Below are 21,493 nucleotides of genomic sequence, written 5' to 3'. Positions count from 1 at the left end.
CTTAAAAGAAAAGATTTTCTCAATAAATTAAAATTGGAAAAACACCCAAAAAGATTACTATCCTACCTTAACTGTAAGATTACTTACAAACCACAAATATTATCTCCAAAAATTATCAATTTCCTTTACCCTAATCACCCCTTTCAATTGTATAGTACAACCCCAAAACTTAAGAACATCCCAAAAACAAAACAAAAAAAAAATAAAGTTTGAATCTTTACTATTATTTTTCCCTGTTTTTTTTTGTAAAAAAACAATGGCAATTATTTCTGAATTAAACGAAAACCAAAACCCGGGTTTGGATGATGGCAGTGTAACTGATGAAAAGTGCAGAAGACACCCAAGATGGACTAGGCAAGAAACTCTTACACTCATTCAGGCTAAGGAAATCACTGAAAACTCCCCTCACAAAGGAAGAAAGATCAGTTCTGCATTACTAGGTAATGCAGGATCAGGAGCGGGAGCAGGAGCAGGATCATCGTCGTCGCAGTCGTTGTTGTTTGATAACACAGAGCCGAAGTGGGTAATGATATCAAGTTACTGTAAGCAGCAAGGTGTGAAGAGGGGTCCTGCACAATGCAGGAAGAGGTGGAGTAATCTGATAGGAGATTTCAGAAAGGTGAAAAATTGGGAGTCTAAGATGGTAAATAAGGCTGATTCCTATTGGAATATGAGGAATGATCTTAGAAAAGAGAAGAAGCTGCCTTTACGTTCGATGTTGATGTGTTTAAGGTTTTGGAAGGAAGGGAGACTGGTTCTGCTGGTGCTGTTTCGCCGTTGCCTTTACAGGCGGTTCCTGCTGCTGCTGTATCTGATGATGCTGAGTTTGGTTCCGAGGAGGGTGGCGATGACGAGGAGGTTGATGAGGAGGATGAGAAAATGCAGGAGGGTGCAGAGGTCTTGTCTGAAATCAAGGATAAAGAGCGGGAGACTCTGGCATTAACAGGGAAATCGGAGGATGTTAAGTCTGCTGACAATGTGACTGAGGAACCTGTGAAGAATTTCTGCATTCCAGAACCGATTTCAGGTGTTCTAAAAACAAGACATACAATTATTGTTTTTCTTGACGTTAGAATTTCTTGATTTTGTGCAAGATAATATAAAATCTTGGCCATAAGACCATAGCCTTAGGCTACAACACAAACCTTCCCAGTTGCAATTCAACCGTTCTTTACGTCGTAAAAAGATATTGAAACATATATAATGCCCTTTGATGTTGAACAGAACCGGGCTATTACACGCCATAGAACATGGTTACAATACAACGTCTGAGTTTTAATAGCCTGTTCAGTGTTGATTGAAATGATGGGTCAACTCTTAGTATTGGATGACAATATTGTGTTGCACCTTTAGTTCAGTCTTAAAGAGTTGTTTTCTTTTCGCCATCTAGTGTTTTTGTATTGAAATTCAGTTTGTTTCTATGACATACATTTTCTGACTGTTGTAAATTCTTTGGGAGCAGAAGAGCAGCATCATCAAGTATTCCAGAAAAAGAACAAAAGCTCGAATCAAGGTACGAGAATTATATACATTAGCTTAACCAAACTTGTTCACTTAATGCACTTTATAAAAATCTATGGATTTATCCTAATCTTCGATTTAGGAATCCAAATCAAGACCAAATATCAGTATGCATATGCATTATCAGGTTATCAGTCTATCGATTTCTCTGAATTATCTACAAAACAAGCTAAACTACAGTATATGAAATTTACTATTATCTCAGACATTCTTTTTTTTTTTTGTACTTGTTAAAAATCTGATGTCTCTTCACACTAACAGATACTCCAAAAGAATCAAGGCCAAACTACTCTAACCGGGATTCACAAGAAAGGGGGAAAAGACAGCGATTATCTACAGATGAATGTAAAGCAAACTGCTCAGAAGCACAGCTCTTAAAGGTGTTGGAGGAAAACAACAAATTGTTGAATGCACAACTCGAAAGTCACAACAAAAACTGTCAATTGGAGAGAGAACAGAGGAAGCAGAACAACAATGAATTGATGTCTACACTTAGCAAGCTTACTGATGTCCTGTCTAAGATTGCTGAGAAGCTGTGACCTGAGAATTCGAGACCTTTACCATGTAAAAGATGTCCACACCTCATAGTACCTTCAGACCTTCGTCATGCATGACACATTTACTTATTATCTTTGAATTGCAAATTTTCATTTAAACATTTTGTATTTATGATTTGTGTACCCAAGTCCCTTTTAATTAGGTATACTTAGATCAAGGTGCAAAGATCCTGGAATCATCTTTCTTTTTTGACACACTGGATGTTGATAATTGCGAATTTAAATGCATATGGATATCAGAAGTTCAAAGCACAGAATATACATTGCATATATGATATATATACTGGAATAATCGCATACTTTGCTAAAAGACCCCTGATATCAAACATGGGGTGCGTGTCCAAGTGTCAATCTCCGCTATTCCATACATAGATTCATCTTTGATCTGCAATTAAGAGTTTATACCCAAGGTGGCTATTCAAAGATCTAATATAATATATATTAGGAATGTAATTGAGGTGATATAAAGAGCTGATGTCTCAAACAAGATGAAGAAAAGGAAGCAATGAAATAATGTTGTCATAAGAAAAATGGGGTGATTTTTTTTCCCCCCCCAATTATCAAGGTCAACAAAAGTACAGGTGAAACATGGGGTGATATCAGTCAATTCTCTTTAAATTCTTCACCTCAAATTTTGGCACCATAAGAATGAAATACCCTTGGAGACGGTTGAGTTTTCTCCAGGTTAACGGTTTTGGTTTTACCCAAGTCGAGTTTCACCATTCTATGAGAAAGACCATCCTATCTTTGGAGTGTGCCTTTTTACCCCTTATATTCTGTCACAATAATGATTCAATCACTTGATTTCTTCACATTCTACACTGCAATTGAATCAAGCCTAGACATCTCTAATTGGATTCCTCATAACAAGGGAAAAGATGGCGATGTCCATAAACCAAAATTGCCCAAAGGCACAGAACAAAACTTGCTCTAACTCCTCTTAAGGCACAGAGACATAGGATCATGGAGGCAGAAGACAGATTATTGAATGCAGAACTCAACAGGCACAACAACATCTGTCCACAGTGTCAACTGGACGGAGAACAGAAGAAGAAAAACAACAATGCATTGACAAATATACTCAGCAAGCTTACTGAAGTCCTAATTAAATTGTGGAGACGCTACAGTCTGAGTTTTTGTGACCATTATTATGTAGAACACAATCACACTGCCTTCAACATATCATTGTTCAGAGGGCTTTACCCAACATAACAGGCATACCTACCTATCTTCTCTGAACTGGAAGTTAACATCAAAACATTCTGTATACTGATTTGCTGCACATAAGTCACTATTTATTAGGGTACAATGTTTGTTTATAATACATAGATTCAGAGGATACTCATAGCAGCATTTACTATTGGCCATTACAGATGGTCATCATCACTTCAAAGCACAGCATATACATTGTATGTACGAGATAGAACGATAGATAGTAATTCAAATTTTTTTGGTCCGAAGTAAAGCATCAAGCGTCTATTAACTCATTCATAACACTATGTCAGCATATCTAGGATCTAACACAGATACTTGAGGTGAACAAAGTGTTCGACTATAATGTAGATTACACATGCAGTCAAGAGCATAATGGACACAAGAAGTAAAAAAATATCTGCTGTCATAAGAAAAATGAGCTGATTATTTTGATTATCATGGACAACAAAAGCCTCCCATACAAAATTGGAACTTCTGTTCTTTGTCTAATTAAAGTTAGAGTTGCCTATACTTGATGAATACAGAATTTTATGATAACACAGAATATTAAGATACACTTAAAATCACAGGACTTTACATAAGACTAACCCAAAAAAATAATCTACAGGTTGAGAACGTGAACAAATCAAAACATGGAGCTAACCTCTCAATTTATTCATGCAGGTACTGCCTCGATAATTTTGGCGAAGTAAAATTGTGTGGTAGTTAATCCTCTCTTCCTAATCTTCCACCCAACCTTCTGCAACGCCCTTTCTACATCATCCTCTGCATGCAAATATGCCCTTGTGGCTTTTGAAGGCCCTGGAAATAGCTCCCCTATTCTCTTCAATAGAGAATAATAAAATGTCTTGGGTGCAAAACTTAGTATTAATCGATTCTCAGCCAATGAAGCAAGGTGGCCAATCATTGCATCTGCTTTATCTTGGGGGTAATGAATGAGAACGTCAAGGCAGACGACTGTATCATACTTCCCATCCAAGCTCTCCAAATCCTTCACCTCGAATTTTGGCATCACAATATTTGATGAGGGACTAGTATCGCTAATTTGAAGCTCCTGTTTTGCCTGCATGTATAAAAAAGGTTCAACAAATTAAATGAAAGCAATTTACAAATAAATCAGCAGAAGAGAGTGCTAACTAAGAGTTTAAGATTATTTAAACGAAAAATGTATCATCTTGTCATACAGGCTGACAACTTGGGATCTACTGCCTAAACAGCAGAAACATATGACACCAAATAAACCATGAAAGTCAGTAGTATTTTTCTACTTCAAATGCTGCTCCTTAAACTTTCCCAAGAAGGCGGTCGTTCTGTGCTCATGCATTGTATTACAGTTATTTATGCCATTTTTTGTGAGTTATCAAATATGTCAATGTCGTTATAACTTTTAGATTCATAAAAGGAAACAAAGTTTGGGCCATAAAGGCAATAAATCTTTCAATAACGGTCTAATCATGATTCTACTGTATTTCTCTATTGTTAAAGGGCTATAGTTTATAGAAATAGAAACTTGTGTTTGATCCTGCTCAATGTCCATGAGATTATACACCGAAGACCATACAAGCACTTCTACAGCTCGAAACTCGAACATAAGAACATACATTGCCACTTTATGCTAAAGCATTTCAAACAGATTTTTTCTTATGAGACACTGAGGCATACTTACGAGACACTGAGGGGACACTGAGGCATACATTGCAACTTTATGCTAAAGCATTTCAAACAGATTTTTTCTTATGAGACACTGAGGCATACTTACGAGACACTAAGGCATACATTGCAACTTTATGCTAAAGCATTTCAAACAGATTTTTTCTTATGCCATACATTGCCACTTTATGCTAAAGCATTTCAAACATACATTGCTTGTTTACATAACATATTTGCAATGCTTAATGGATCATCGGTTTGGTTCTAAATGAATGCAAGAAGTACAGATTTGTAAATAAGTCGCCTTTATCTTGATTTCTAAGAAGTAAAGAGATCTCTTACTATGTTGTAGTAGCACAGAGTTATTGAATATCAGTATTAAGGCCAATAAGAAACAATCTTTCTATTGCCACAGACCACAGGATAAGTCCGCGTGCATCTGATTGAGTTGATATTGATATTAATGTAATCATTAGGGAAAAGTAAGGGAATGCTACAATCCCAAGCACAAGCAGATGTAATCATTCGTGAATTTCCCATCATCTATTCATCTTCACCAAGCTTGCTTGCATTGTGTATTTATGTTAATAATGTAATTCAAACTATCAACACGATAATTTATATCGAAATAGCTAATAATAACAAACAATCATCTAAATGACTAATCTGCAATTCAACTCCAACAATAAAATGTGCCTTACGTTAAGTCCTTGACATTGTAACATAAACTAAAAACGTGACAATTAAATTGAAACAGTTTCATTATGACACCTTAGATTCATAATATCAACATTTCTATATTGAGCATGCTTTACTCAAATTCATTTATATACGGACATATATTTAAATATTAGACATGTACGACTATATGACCGTGTCAATTATTCTGTAAACTAAAAACGTGACAATCAAATCGAGACAATACCATTATGATACCTTAGCTTCATAATATCAACATTTTATACCGGGCATGTTTTACTCATATTCATCTACTTATATTTAAATGTTAGACTATACGACTGTGTCAATTATTCTGTAAAATAGAAATGTGACAGTAAAATCGAGGCTATAACACTATAAGACGAGTAATACCTTAGCCTGAGCTTCCTGAACCATAGCAGCAGAAATATCACTAGCAGAAACAACCGCACCTTCCTTAGCCAAAGGAATAGACAAAGACCCAGTCCCACACCCAGCATCACAAACCGAAACACCACTAAGCTCCCCATCCTCCTTCAACATCATCACAACACTCTCAACAGTCTTAGCATGTCCAATCCGAATATCCAATTGAACCTTATTAACATCATCCGTCTCCCCGTAAATCTTCTTCCATCTCTGAAACCCTGTTCCGTTAAAGTATTCTCTAACAACTTCCTTATCGCTCCCGCCAACGACCTCGGCTTGCTGCTGCCGCCGCTTCTCGGGGTCGGTTAGCGAGAGCAATGCTGCTAGCGCTGCGATTGATGCGGCGAGTGATCCGCCACCAATTACGGCTAGTGTTGTGGGGTTGGAGTCGATGTCGGTGATGGTGGAGAGGAGGGGTGGGAGAGCGGAGAGGGGTGGTGGGGTGAGTCTGCGTTTGTGGGGGTGGAGAGAGAATGTGGTGGTGGGGTTGTTGCGAGTGTGTGTGAGGTGGTTGAGAGAAAGGGTGGTGGTGGTTGATAAGGCTGCCATTGGAGTAAAGTGGGTGTTTGAAATTGAACCAAGTGATGTTTGAGTAATTGAGTGAGTGATGTAAATGTAATCTTGGTGAGGATAGAATGTGGGTTGATTTCTGATTTTTGTGGGTTCCACTTTTTCATTATGTGGCTAACTCAATGAATGTCTTTCCTCTGTTTTGTCTTTTCATTAGTTTAAAATTTTTTGATTAGTTTTAAAATTTCATTGATGATCATGCTCTTTGCTTGATTTTGTTAGTTTTCACTTGATTAGTTTGATATTAGCTTGATTACTTAAGCCCCGTTCTCTTCACCTTAATTTTGCTATTATAATTGAAATTATTTTTGCTGAACTTAAATAATTTTTACTGAACTTAAATTAATTTTATTGAACTGAACTTTTTTTTACTGAACTTAAATTATTTTTACTGAACTTAAATTATTTTACTGAATTGAACTTATTTATAATGAACTGAAATTATTTTTACTTAATATTATTATTTTAAGCTGAAGAGAACAGGGCCTTAGTTTAATTAGTGATGATGATGAAGAATTTGATTTGTTTAGTGATTGTTCTTAGTTTGTTACATTTGTTTTTATTAATTTGTTTAGTTTGATTGTTCTAAGTTTTTTTTTTCTTTTTTGAAAAAAGAATTAAGTTTGATTTTCTAACAAGTATGATCCTTTAAATAGGTTTTATAGAGAGAACAACCTACTAAAGATAATTACTCCCTCTGTTTCGCATTAGTTGCAACACTTTTTATTTTCGATCATTTCATATTAGTAGCAGCATTACTATATTTGGAAAGCGCCCATCATTATTTTATAATTTTTTTCTCCCACTAAGGCCCTGTTTGATTCACCTTAATTTTGCTGAACTGAAATTATTTTTACTGAACTGAGATTATTTTTACTGAACTGAACTTAATTTTACCGAACTGAAATAATTTTACTGAAATTAAATTATTTTTACTGTACTGAAATTATTTTTACTGATTTTCTATTATAATTCTTCTTTAAGAAAACTGAATTTTACTGAACTGAACTTATTTTTACTGAACTGAAATTAATTTTACTGAACTGAAATTAATTTTATTGAACTGAACTGAAATTATTTTTACTTAATATTACTCGTATTTTTTTAAGGTGAAAAGAACAGGGCCTAACACCACTTTCACAAATACTTTATTAATTTTCTTTTTTACCAACCCCACCCACACTACTTTTTATTATTATTTTTATCTTTTACTAATATCTTAAATTATGAGTCAAGCCTACCGTTGCAACTAATGCGAAACGGATGGAGTACAGCATAACAACTTAAAGTGATGCGGATTGGCTTGCTAATTTTGATGTTACAATGGAGCAAAAGCTTATTGTCTTTGAGGTAGTCTCTTTGGATCTTGGTGATGTTCTATTGGAGGATTTATGTGGTATGGCTTGGACTATGATGGTTCCGGATCAAACTACTACTTAGTTCAAGGGGTCTAGTTCATTGTTAGTAGCTTTTATTTTCATTGTTTTGCTTTTTCTTTTTAGTTTTTGCTTTGTTTTCTTTTAGAGGATTGCATGCCCCTCGTGTGCACTCCAAAAAAAAAACTTAAAGTGATAAGTATAAGTATGTTAATTAATAAGAATGCTAACACTATACAAAAGGTACCATATGTAACTAATTATTGGGATAATTCGGTTGAATTACTTCAATATCTAATTCTAGTGCTCAGCAAGTTGAGTATTACAGCCACAAAAAAGAAAAATGTCAATCACTTTTGTATACATCCGGTTTTCAGTAATTTACTGTACATCGGGTTCACTTTTGTCAAATTTAGTGTCACTTTTGTCAAATTGTTCAGTAATTTGCTGAACATCCGTTTTATTTAAAAGTTTGTATACAAACATTACCAAAATAACCTCTTGATTTTTCCAAGAAAGTTAAGTTACTACATTAGTTACAAAACTCTTCATGTTCAAGCATCGCTCCTATGCAGTAGTCTAGGCCTCTGTGGTAGCAAGCCGTAATCGGCATTTGTATGGGGCGTCATCAGGAATTTTTTTTTTTTTTTTCAATTAGAACAATTTCCATGTACCAAAATCAAATTTTTCCGCATATATACACGCTGAAAAATGCTACTCCTCCGTCCCCAAATGATAGTCCCTTATGAGCAAAAATCACGGGAATTAAGAAACTTAAATAAAAGTACTAAAATTACATTGAAAAGATAAATTTACATTGGGTATGTAAAATAGTAGAGAGAGAAAGTAATAAAAGTACATTGAAAATCAAAATTTACATGGAAAAGTTAAATTTGCACAAATATTGTTATAATTAGAGGAAATTTTGATAAAAAAAATTGATATTAATGGTACTTGAAAAAAGCAAATGGGACTATCAATTTGGTACTAAAAATAGGCCATAAGGGACTATCATTTGGGGACGGAGGAAGTAGTTATAAATGAATATAATTACAAAATTGTACAAGCTATTTTCTAGGATCATAAGTTTCTTAGACAGAATCAGTCCTCCATCCTTTCCTTACTGCTTAACCTAGGCACAAAGATCGACAATCTCCAAAAGCCCACCTCACATAGCAGTATTAATTAATGAAACAACATTATCACCGGGCTATCAGAAAATATTCAAGCAAAAATGAAAAATGAAGGACAATGATTGGAGAGACTATAATACATGATGGGAGCTATACTGTGGTAAACCATATGAGCCTTGTGTAGGACTGTCAAGAAAAATGGTGAATCATATAAGTATGACCTGATAATTCTGTATGAGCTTCAGGGAAGGATACAAAATGCTGCATCTCTTAACCCCTCAAGAGAAAGCTATGTAATCCACGGTGGTATACCTCGCTCTGTGAGTCTATGCTTGTGATTCCTCAATTCCTTGTCACTATCTGTTATTATCTTGTAAGAGTGCCATAAGATCAGCATCGTTTATTTTTAAATCCAAAGCCAGCTGCATTGCAGATTTGCCTATGTTGTCAACAGTTCTTCCGCTAGCTCCCCTGCAGAAACAATAAATTACTGCAAGTTGTAAGCACAATGCAAGGCAATTAAGAAAGGAGAATCAAAATAAACTGAAATCATTATTAATCACCCTGCTACAGAATGGGATTAGTAAACTACTAACTGTGAGTCTCGCGTTTTGGTTTCAGACAGCTCATTTTAACTCATAGCTCCACCTACTTAATCAACTGTCAACGGTCAACCTGATATGCCAACTTGCTTATTCAACCTCCACAAATCCCGAGTTTTCTATTTTTGCTTTTCATCTTCAACACACTCAAACCCAACAACTTTTATATATATTTATACATTCTGCATCAAGTAATCTTACCTCTCGCACTCCCATATCCATCAGTCCAAACACACCAATATCTTTCCATACCCATCAGACATGTATTTGATTCTTAAGTGGCTCGGACATTCAATTGCAACCCTCAAGAAATGATAGGAAAACATGTTAAAAAATCTTGACATATCTATGTTGGATAGAATTAGCAAGTCTTTCACATCCGAAGAGTTTAACAGTCATCAATTAAGCATATTTCACTCTTTGCTGTTCTAAAATAGCCTCGTCATCACCTTTCTATTGCATCAAACTGCCTATACAACCCTTGATCCTGGTAAGATTTTTTCAAAACAGCAGCCACCTTTATCTAATTGACTTGTTCTCTTTATTTTTCTCGCCTTGACACACACTCAAGCTCCATAAGAGTCAGTATACACCTTATATTTTTCTTGAGATTGTTCATTGTTCAACCATAACCATCATTCTCTCCAGGAGACCTTTTATAGATTCTCTAAGAAAGTTTGCCTGTTTTGCATAGTCTCACTTGCTCTTTGCAGAGTCAAAGAATCTTCTTAAAACTGTATTTCCCCTTGAACATAAAGCCTAAATTAGTTACTTGGAAACTCACCTGAAAGAATTTTACCATATCACACAAACATCATATAGTTCGTGTGATTTGCACTTCACTACTCTTTGTGATGAAATGTTCCGTTTTCTAAAAACCTGTTAAGTACCATGAAGTCATATGACACCACAAAGGCCATAGTAGTTTTTCCTTCTTATTCTTTTAACCATACCCTGCTCCCACTGTGAATGACTTCATACCCTGGCCTCCAAATATACTTTGTATCAGTCTTTTTTTTTCCTTTCTTTATCTTTTTGTATCAGTCCTTTTTTCCCATTTCATCAAATGAAAGGAAAGCAAGCCATACGCAATTCAGCCTACCAACTATGACGAGGTTCTTCCAGCTGTTCTCTTTCAGTTCACTGTCTACTATTATCCCAAATTTATGCTTTATGGCTCCTGTCAGCCTATCTTGCTAGCTCCAACAAATACGGTTCACAGTTTCCTCAAGCAAATTATATCCATTCTGATAACCCTGTGATTACAGGCTTTCCACAAGTCTCAATGCTTGACTGTATAATACAAAGTTCTAGTGCGGGCAATTAGTAGCCAGTCTGACATTGTCTAAAGTCTGGAGAATCTAGTTTAGGACAAATCTTGCTATAAAAGGAAGCTTAGTAACCTACACCTTTGCTTGAACTGGACTAGCGGGGCAGAAGTAAATAGAAGATGATGAAGATTAAGGGAAGAAAATTTTTCTGACAGATTTCTAGAAATTCAGCAACAATTTTTTTTTTCATTGTCACGATCACATACTCTGTACCCAGAGTTTAGTCAGGTGCATTAAATTTATAATACAGATAGGCAATTTACGTTAAATATAAAGTTCATGTCTTTTCAAACGATCACAGCTCTATGGCTTCCTAAGGAAAGATTGTTCTGAAAGAGTGAAAGAAGTGGGATGTCTTTGAAAGCAATAATGAAAGAAATAAAAAAAATCCATAGAGAAGAAATATATGGGGATGCTCAAGACAAAGAATACCTCATGAGAAGTACTTTTGCTGTATCAGTTTTCCGTTCTGAGATACAATGATGAAGTGGTGTTCGACCTCTTGAATCTACAGCATTTATATTTGCACCATACTGCAGGAGCAGTTCGACCATGCCTACATCAGCAAATTGACAGGCAAGGTGAAGTAGAGAGCAACCATCAAGAGAATTGTCTCTAGAGGCATCTTTTCCCTTAATTAGAGAGCTCAGCGATCTTGAGGCAGTCCTGTCAACAGATTTTGCTCTACCTCTATCAGCATCGTGAATAAGGGGAGTCTCATCTGACTTTCTCGCTCTAGGCATAATAAATGATTTGGCGGATGATGGTTGACGGTGCACGGCATTAACATCTGCTTCAGAGCATACAATAAGGTGATAAACTGCTTGCTTGTTATTGGCACGGACACCCTCCCACATCTGTTGTGGCACAGAGAATGCATTTTGATTTCCTTTGGCCTTGCGAACAAATACTTTTTCTTCATACTGCAGCAAAGGAAAGTCATCATCACCTTTTGGGGTTAAATCGCAGCTCTAATTATTTACAAGAGTTGTCATATCAATTCAGTATATAATTATGCTGCTAAGCAAAAGAAAGATAGGAAAGTTTAGTCCTAGGAATCTAGAAATGTGGAAAGAAACCTTTCAGTTCTCACACAAGAAATGTAGATGGGAAAGACAAATAGGAACATGAGATATATTTCCAATATAACTAAAATTTATCAGGCGTGGTCTAGCTAGTCAGGCATTATATCATTCAGCACATAGTAAGATTCAACTGTACATGGTGGGCCTGATGGGACAAAATATCAGGCTGGAAGTTTTTAAAATTCAATCTGTTAAGAAAACAAAAGTTGCAGATCAAAGAGTTTTCAGGAAGAATAATTTGGAAGAGTTAATACACAAATACACAATTGCAAAGACAATGTAAATTAAATTTATTTTTCCAAAATTTATCTGTGTTATTGTGTCTATGAAAGCTCCTGCCTCTGATATTACTATGCTATGTGTTATGAGAGACAATGAGATATTACATATTCTAGTATGGGTGGGTAGAAATTAGATTCATTTAAATTTCAAACATTCAATTTCCAGCCATGAGCACATGAATACAAATCCTATGCATTATTTTGTTTTTATCTTAGATTCAATTGTGGACAACAGTCAAAGAGGTGATGATCTCATATCACAAGTCCATGTCAATAAAATTCAGTTGTCAAAGTAATAAACACCTAATAAAAAGTCAATACAATGGATCATATAAATGAAATTTAATGAATCATAAGCCTGATACCTTTGCATGAATGAACAACTCTTTGACTGCAACGGGATCACTGGGTGTAGGCTTTTTCATGAACGCCGGTTTATGTTGCTCTGACTTTGGGAAACTGCACATGTGAGCAAAGATTATAGCACTGCAGCAAAAATTTAAAAAATTACATAATATATATTTATATGTTGTGAAAGCATACATCACTTACATTACCGGTCGTTCATCTGTTTGAGAATAGTTTCGAGCATGCAAAAATTCTTCCCAGACTGAATTTGCATAGACATTACCTAAGGCTTGAAACAAAGATATAACAGAAGGCTCCCACACTCTTACATCCAGTGTTAATGACCTTACCTGTAATCAGTAAAAGGCATCACCAATCAGCACAAAACAAAAGCTCGATAAAATTTAATCAAGAATCTAAGAGCAGCAGATGCATTTGACTGAGGAAGAAGTAAATAGAATAAGCAGCGATCTGAGTAAACCAGCTCAAGCGGCAATATGTAGAAACTAAAACACATATTTTGAAGTGCCAATTCAAAAGACTATTAATCAAGTAGTCATAGCCTCGTAGTGATGCAAAGAACTTTAAAGAAACGTATCTAATTTAGAAATCAAAAGTAGGTAGATAATGTTCTACTCGCTCATGATTAAGTGGATGGAGAGGAAGATAAATCTTCAGCCAATCATTGGAAATCTGATGCTACAATTACCAATTATGAGTACTTTTTACCATGAAACTTTGGAACTTAAATTCCAGTGCCACGCTTCACTGAAAGAAGCATTTAACATAATTTGTGTGACAAACCTTTGATATATGAACCCCAAGATTGCGATGGACACCAGAACATTCAATGCAAATGAGAATGCCAAGGTTTAAGGAAGCCCAGTCAGGTCCAGTAGCACCACAATCAGCACATTTTTCATTACCAGTCACCTTTCTTAAGACATCAATAGGTTTTTCAATTCTCACACTATGTCGTTGCTGCTGGAAACTACGAGGTCCAAATGAATTTGAAGAACCTTCTTCAGCGGCTGATGGATCAGAAATAGAGGAACCTTCAGAGGAACCACTATCTGACATACTGACTGGATCCCTTTGATCCCCCCTCGATGAAAGTCGCTGGCATTGCAGTAAAGTATGCTTTAGCAGAATGGTTTGGGAAAAAAAAAAGAACAAATAAACTAAACTAAACAAGCCAATTTTTATTAAAATGTTTGTCATTATAAAACAGTAGGAAATAAAAGAAACAAAATACATTACAGATATACCCCTTCAATGGCTTGTGAGGATAGCAATGAAGCAATTACTCCTCTTATCTTCTCAATCCACTCCATTTGATCTGTTGCATTCTCAGCCTACATATCCCAAGAAGTAGCATTCACATTAGGATTTAATTTTAAAACATTATGCTCGGCGAATCAAATTAGAAATTCTATGGGCCATGCATTACAAATGATAATGGAAAGTACCTGCAAGGTGTAAGTCTTCACAGGAGAGATGATCCTGAAGCAAAATCTCATATCTGACTGCTCAGCATCAAGCTTTATTGTTGATGTTAGCAGGTTGACAGTGTGACGAGCCACAGACTTTTCTTCGCTACTGACAATATTATTGTGAGAAGAGGAGATCCACCGACCAAGTACTGAACCAGGGTCAACAGAGCTATGAAGGGGACTAGAAAGCCTACTTGTTGCCATCTGAATACAATGAAAAGCAAGTAAGTGGAGGTTGAATATATCAACCTGATATGCGAGCTTTTACTTTGTTGAACTTACAGATGCCTTGCTCCGGGGCTTTCGATAATAATATAACATCCCTCGACTGTCGAGAACAAAATACCTTCGTTTCCAGTCAGCCCTCAAACTAGAAGAACGCTTAAATAGGTAACCTTGTCGAATGATTTGGACCTGTGAACAGAAACTAAAAGTAAATTTATGAAAATAAGGAAGCTACGAAGCACTGAAATTAATAGGCAGTTGACATAGGCTCTGATTGTGACAGCAAATTGTGACCTTTCCATTTGCAGAAGATTGCATAACTTCTTCAACTGATTTTTTTGTGCTTTTGGTAAAAGGTTGTGGACAATCCACTCCAGAAAGATCATTAGACCCATTAACAGATTGTCTACTTTGTTCATCTATCTGCCTTTTGTACTCTTTCATCTTTTCATTGAGGGATGTGAGCTCGCTGCTGGAGTTTTGTTTTGACTGCTCAGCGTAGTCAAGAATCTGCAAGAGACATTTGGTAATTAATACTAACACTTTCTCATAGAGGGACTTAAAAACAAAGGTGACTTTTATCATTTGGTATATGAATAATATATGAATGAGAAAAACAACTAAAGTAGATTAGAAACAAAACCAACTGGAAGATAGTAGACTTGGAGAATAACTGTTCTTTTTTTTAACCAAAAAAAAAAAAAAAAAAAAAAAAAAAAAATCATTCTATTGATTTGTGCTCCATCCCCATGCAGGAGGGTGAATCCAACATGGATACTTGAAGTGACATAAAATGTCCAAGTAACATCATTGCACTACTTGAGCTTATTATATTTTTTTTAAAAAAAAGTACAAAGCTGAAATAAAATGTCACTTATTTATTGCAATATTGAATAGTTTGAGATCAGTCAATGCAAAAGAAAACATCAATAAAATACACTGATCATATTACAAACTAGAAACATAAAATCACAAGATACAATAAGACAAACCTGCTTCATAAATGGTTCCATCTGATGCAACAATTCATAACCCTGGAAAGCAAACAATTAGAATATTATCAAATACCGCACACATCACAGACAGCAGATTACACTGATGGGCAAAATGCCAACATATAATGTACCTGTTTAAAGTAATGGAGATGTGCATCCATTGATCGGCTAACAGATTCCAGAAACTCATAATGTTTTTTTGCTTCCACATTTGAAAGAGAAGTAACCTGCAGTTTGAATTTAGAGAATTATACCTCATTAATTTAGATGCAGACAATCAATTATTACGAATATAGTTTCAGGGGAACTTCATACTGTGAAAGAACAAAAGGACATAACAAACTCATACCAAATTGAAACGCGCTTGGTCATATTGAGCTCTTGCAGTGTGAAGTTCCTGGAAGGTCTCTCTACCAAATTAGATTATGAGAAATAGTGATCATTGACAAAAGATAGTTATCATGTATCTATCAGAACAATTTTGGCGAAGGACTACATACCTCCTCTGTGCTGGCCACTGTATCCTTCCTGGCACTTTTCTTCAGCGACAAAAACTTCTCACGAGCCTACAAATACGGTATATTATGGCAATTTAGTTTGAGTGTCACAAGAAGGGGAGGGTGGTTTCCAATATTTACTTCTCTTGAATAGCATTATTTCACAAGAGGGGGGAGGCAAGGAAATCCTCCAACTCCCAAGCAAATGTAGTTGGTGGGGCTCAAAAGTTCCCCACCACCTCCACCAAGCTTGCTTGGTTATGTACTTATGTTTAATATTCTAAATAGGTTAGGACATTTTTAATAAATGATATTCTACATGTATTCTCCTTCAACAAGAATATTCTACAAAAATTTTAATGTCATCACACTTTTAACAGCTGCTTACCCCATAAGCCATAAAGGAGTAGGAAAAAAAATAAACCCTTAAATTTCACCTTAGCTAAATCGAATAATGAAATTTATGATGCCATCATAATGATAATGCGAACAGGAGAGTTACTCACATTAAAATCTTAAACATAAAAATAAAAAAATAAAAAAAAAGATTGGCTTTTGCACAAGTGAATAACATTCCAGAACATAATCGCGATTCCGTAATCAATGCTAAAGATCATTACGAAGCACTTTTTAATTAAACTAGTTTTCTGGCCCGTGCAATGCACGGCTTGTTCATAGAAAATTGCATTGAGAGATGAGTGAGAAAATACCTATAAATAATTTTAAGTGTAATATGTAAATGAAAACATAATTAAAGAAATAAAAATTTTGGGACTTTAATTGAAATGAGACTTAATAGAAAGAAGATGGAGGGACTAAAATCAAAGAGAGAAATTAAAAAGGTTGAATTAAAGAGGGGAGATGAAGATGAAGTGTTTAATGAAAGAGTTAAGAAAAATTATATAATCAAAAATAAAAAATGTAAAACGACATGTGGCACGTTGAGTTGAAGAAGAAGATAAGGAAGTGTAATAGAATGATGAAACATGTTTTTTTTGGTTTGCTTTTTTAAATACTAAGTATAGATTAATTGGAAGAACAGAGCATGCATTTGGAACATGGACTGGCAATCTAATTTGTGAACGGTGTAATAGTAATCCAGATTTTACATAATAATTTAGAGAAAATAGTGTGTTCACCTGATCATATGAAGCGGCAGCCTTGTCAAACCGTTTTCGAGCTTCCTGTTTTAAAACACAATAGATCCTTATATAAGTAAGTAAAGTCATATAAGCATGTTAAGCTTGGTCATATCACATGCACTAATAATTCTAGGTGTGCCTTGTTTTCACACGATGAGCTTCATAAAAAACACAGTAGATTCTGTAGAGGAATCCTATGACTCACAAGAACCACCTCAAGTTCATGATGGATTCTTCACGAACAGTAAGTTTATCAGATGTGGAGCAAATCATTAAAAGCAGAATGAAATAAGCTCAACTAGAGTTTAGAAGTTGATAGTGGGTTCATTCTTAGCTTCCTTTTTTCTTATTTTAGAAGAAATAAGTGGACAGAAATGAAACAGATATGGTAGATACCATCAAGTACCTTGACATCATATAGGTCGACATTGACAAATTGTAGCAGCTTAACGTTTAGTAAGTTCTCCACCTAGTGTAGCCAAAAGATAAAATCAGCACTCAGAAGGACAATAGTACAATAAACAACACAACATAAGTTTTCTAATTTCTATACAGACATGGAAAAAACTCCCTTAATTCACAGGGAAACACCAAGTGTAGCCAATAACAATTAACATTTTACTCACTCCATTATAAGTTAAACACTAAAACCATTTAGACAATAGGAACTTTACAGACTTCAACAAATATGTTCAGCTAACAATTACCTCGGTTATTATTAATAGAATTTTTAATAGAATTGTATGTATAACAATTACCTCGCTTTAAGTGCTTTTTTTTCACAATTTGATAGCAAAGTCCCAGCGGGGAGAAACTACTCATTAATCAAACTCAAGTCATCAAAGTTCAAAAGATACAATAAGAGAAGAAAAATCAGACATTCAGAAACTTTTACCAACATCCCACACACTTGGACATGAACCACTTAATAAGTTAATATGCTTTCTCTCCCATAAAAGACCAAGCAATAGTCTATCACTAGCAAACTCTAAGATAATGCCAACAAACAAATGGAATGAGCTCAAACCCTGTTCGTTCCCACACATCTTTACAGACTTGTAGATTCCATAACAATCTTTTAAAATCCAAACTCCCCTGCAAGCTTCATAAGACTGACTTGATGAGCACCCTTGTGCTTCCACATATTTCACTCCACACATTTTGGAGAATAACAATGTGGGACACTAGGAATGCGATTTTTCAATGGGGGCAATTTTTTTTCCCTGCAAGTCGTAACATTTCAATTGAGGCGATTTCATTTTTCCTGCAAGTCGTAACATTCTAGAACAGTGCAAATCAGAGCCACCAGTACTTTGTGGAGTGATAACACATTGACCAAACTCAGAAGTTAAATAACCAATCTCAGATGAATGTGGTAGTACCAAGTCTACCGACTAACAAGTCTACCAACAAAACATCCATCCACTCACAGCTAAACTAAACTAGTAAACTTCTCTTTCAAACAATTTGTTTTTTAGTGGCTAGAGAGCCACAAGGGCAGGTGATAAGAATCAATCCCAAGATCTCTTGGGACCGGGAGGGAAGCTCTAACCACTTGAGCTATCCCTCTATATGTCTACACTGAAATCTATGCACCACATGTATTTAATTTTAAAGATAAAAAAAAAAAAAAAAAAAAAAAAAAAAAAAAAAAAAAAAAAAATACATGCACCACTATTGATACAACCTATGTTCTTTTATGTGTTCCATCTAGTATATTCCATTCAAAGAGAGAAACTTTGACAATGATGGATAAGAAATAACATATTCATGTGGGGTAATTCATCTCAAAGTATAGTTTCAAAATAATAACATGTAAACATTTATTATAGTAAGTAGTAAATAATAATGCTGCACAAATGTGTGCATTGAAATTATGCAATAAGTGAACTGGGGCAAATTAAAAAGAGCAGAGGTAGAATTATAAATTAGATGAGAATTGTGCAAGCGCCCTGCACTTCATCCTTATATAACCTAAGTCTTGCCATCCTACAAAATAAACAAATCTTTTCAAATTACAAAGGAAGTACCTGTGATCTAAGAACTTCCTTGTACGTACCGATTTCTCTCAAGGCAATAGTAAATTTTGCCATGACTGGGCCTGTATTAGATGATTACACATGAAAATATATATGATGAAACGTAAATATTGATTAGAAACTCCTAAACAAAGTAACTTTAAAAACAATCTTCTTAAGAGAAGCATTATATTTTCCATATAGAAGAGGAGAAAATCAGAGATGAAATACCTCCAAAAGAAACACCTAAAGGATCATTATTCCCTCCTGCAAATGTTTCAAGTGCGCTTGCAAAAGCAACATCTGCATCATAACCCTCTCCAAGCCCTTCCCTGGATTCATGTTAATAGCACAAGTTCAGAAAATTAGAAAGAAAAGGAGCTTAGGACGCATCATGTCACAACCTTCATTGACGAATATGAGCTTGCTGACACATTCCTAAAAAACACAAGATATAGCACTTCTTCAAGTCATCCTATATTTCCTTTACTGCTTTTGCATCAGCACACTAGCTTATTCAATAAAAAGCAGCAAGCTCCTTTAAAACACTCCTTACATATATACTCCTTTAAAATGAAGATGAAACCAAATATTGAGAAAACTAGTTAATCCTCATGATTATAATCAGCGGGAGTCCAAATACTCCACCAAAAAATATGTTGCAAGTAGATAAATACGAGTAGCATTCAGCCAATAAAACAACAGGCCTCCTGACAAATGTTTAATTAGCTCTTAAACTTCCTACCGCTAATCCTCACTTCTAATAGTTATCTGTTCTGTATAAAAAGTCAAAGACCTCCATATATAAAGCAACAGTAGCCATATTGCCAATATACCACCAACATTCACTTGGCAAATCTTGCATGAGGCAAATTTACACAGCGTAATATTTCATTTAAAGAGGTGACTTTCATGGTCCCGCAATAAGTTATTGTAAGTAAACCTAATCTAAGATATGCAATCACTAAACAGCAAGGAGATTGAGTAGCGAGATCAGTAACACTAGCCTGGGATCCCAACCCCTTTACTGGTTTTTACAATAAGCCAATCCGTAAAAGAGGAAGGGGCATACAACAAGTCATGAATAGATACTTAATCACAAAGAAGTCTCTAGGCCATGGATGATTTAGAGTAGCCGGTAAATCAACTTAATGACGAGCTTTAAACCAATTACAAAATAGTACCATAAATGATTGTCAAACTTATGAAGGAAACAAGATAATATATATAGAACTATATATAAGCTACTAAAACACAACGAACTCCTAAACCCCATTATAAAGGACACTTGAGACTTGAGAGCCTCAGTATTGCATTGATGAAGGTATAATACATCATATAAGAATCAAGCAAAAACAGCAGAAAATTAAACAAAAGTTGCTGCCTTACGTGTACTTATGACATCCTTTGTAAAACTTTAAACTTCGATCCTTTAGCAATTCAGAGTTTTCTTCCAAGCATTGAAGCTGTTTCACCAACCAAATAATATAGCTAAGTACTTTGTTCAGCTGGAAACTACTCGAGGCCAAATTCCCCATTACAAAAAAACAAATCAAAATATTTTCAACTAATTTTACAGTTTCAATCATGCATATCCTATCAAAGACAAAGATGATTTATATCTGGTTTTAATGCTTGGACCACCAACTCTTATTAGCTAATGGCAACATTTTGATCAATTTTGAAAGATAATATAAAAAAAAACCAATTATTTGTTTTTATTCAAATTTTACACGAGTACCATTGAAACGGATTAATCTCAGGTCTCGAGTAGTCGAGTAGCAACCCGCGCTTTAACTTTTAACAAACAAACTAAGCTCATTGGTATTGTAAAGACCATGTAATCAAAATTGGATTATACATAATTACATAGACTAGAACAAATTATAAAAACAGCTTTCATTGTCCTGCATTGTATTAACAAAATCCCTTGCAATTTTTTAACTCATATACAATGATCAAAACCAAAAATACAGAAAACAAAAGAAAAATTTAACTAGAATAAAAGTTAGAAAAAATCAAATAAAATGAAGATTATGTAAGAAAGGATAACCTGAGTTCTAAACATGGGAGAATCATCCAGCTTTAAAAAGTCCAATTTTGAGCCTTCGCCCATTCTTTTCTGCAAAACAACATATCATTAATTTCATACCAAAAAATTTACAAAAAATAAATTTGAAATAAAACCCACAAAAATTTATATTATTGTGACAAAATTAAGGATAAAATTACATACCCGAGGAGATAGACCGTAACAGAACATGCAATTTCCTTCAAACGAGTAATTCTTTTTCTTTTGTAATTTTTTGATACCAAATTTTTGATG

General features: G+C 34.9%; 2 protein-coding genes and 1 pseudogene across 2 annotated transcripts; 1 reads left to right on the top strand and 2 right to left on the bottom strand.

Annotated features, from left to right (window-relative positions):
- The first annotated feature begins 256 nt into the window (after nucleotides 1-256).
- Nucleotides 257-2,060, top strand: LOC145597035 (trihelix transcription factor ASR3-like; annotated as a pseudogene).
- A 1,639-nt stretch (nucleotides 2,061-3,699) lies between these two features.
- On the bottom strand, nucleotides 3,700-6,641 carry LOC145598733 (magnesium protoporphyrin IX methyltransferase, chloroplastic-like). The gene is made up of 2 exons (XM_081655119.1): nucleotides 6,036-6,641; nucleotides 3,700-4,356 (listed from the first exon to the last, which is right to left on the bottom strand). Exons 1-2 carry the CDS (start codon nucleotides 6,618-6,620, stop codon nucleotides 3,949-3,951), a joined length of 993 nt encoding a protein of 330 aa, XP_081511245.1. The 5' UTR covers nucleotides 6,621-6,641; the 3' UTR covers nucleotides 3,700-3,948.
- A 2,299-nt stretch (nucleotides 6,642-8,940) lies between these two features.
- On the bottom strand, nucleotides 8,941-21,284 carry LOC145596608 (ADP-ribosylation factor GTPase-activating protein AGD3-like). The gene is made up of 19 exons (XM_081652808.1): nucleotides 21,221-21,284; nucleotides 20,557-20,633; nucleotides 19,399-19,499; nucleotides 19,180-19,250; nucleotides 17,556-17,618; nucleotides 17,147-17,191; nucleotides 16,011-16,076; nucleotides 15,860-15,907; nucleotides 15,642-15,737; nucleotides 15,508-15,549; nucleotides 14,810-15,025; nucleotides 14,573-14,704; nucleotides 14,267-14,494; nucleotides 14,066-14,152; nucleotides 13,602-13,916; nucleotides 13,002-13,147; nucleotides 12,815-12,908; nucleotides 11,516-12,006; nucleotides 8,941-9,621 (listed from the first exon to the last, which is right to left on the bottom strand). The coding sequence occupies exons 1-19, from the start codon at nucleotides 21,281-21,283 to the stop codon at nucleotides 9,507-9,509; spliced, it is 2,496 nt and encodes an 831-aa protein (XP_081508934.1). The 5' UTR covers nucleotide 21,284; the 3' UTR covers nucleotides 8,941-9,506.
- Between the last annotated feature and the right edge of the window lie 209 nt (nucleotides 21,285-21,493).

The sequence above is a fragment of the Chenopodium album genome, chromosome 20 (genome assembly GCF_948465745.1).
Source record: "Chenopodium album chromosome 20, dcCheAlbu1.1, whole genome shotgun sequence".
NCBI classification, from domain to species: domain Eukaryota; kingdom Viridiplantae; phylum Streptophyta; class Magnoliopsida; order Caryophyllales; family Amaranthaceae; genus Chenopodium; species Chenopodium album.
Note: the sequence above shows the minus strand (reverse complement) of the source record. Positions and strands in the feature narration are given on the sequence as shown.

Coding starts and splice junctions, on each gene's coding strand:
- LOC145598733 (XM_081655119.1), bottom strand. CDS start 6,620: ATGGCAGCCTTATCAACCACCACCACCCTTTCTCTCAACCACCTCACA. Junction 4,357..6,035: donor TTCAGGAAGCTCAGGCTAAG/GTATTACTCGTC, acceptor TTATACATGCAG/GCAAAACAGGAGCTTCAAAT.
- LOC145596608 (XM_081652808.1), bottom strand. CDS start 21,283: ATGGGCGAAGGCTCAAAATTGGACTTTTTAAAGCTGGATGATTCTCCC. Junction 15,908..16,010: donor CAGTGGCCAGCACAGAGGAG/GTATGTAGTCCT, acceptor GAGACCTTCCAG/GAACTTCACACTGCAAGAGC. Junction 13,917..14,065: donor CCTCACAAGCCATTGAAGGG/GTATATCTGTAA, acceptor CTGCAATGCCAG/CGACTTTCATCGAGGGGGGA.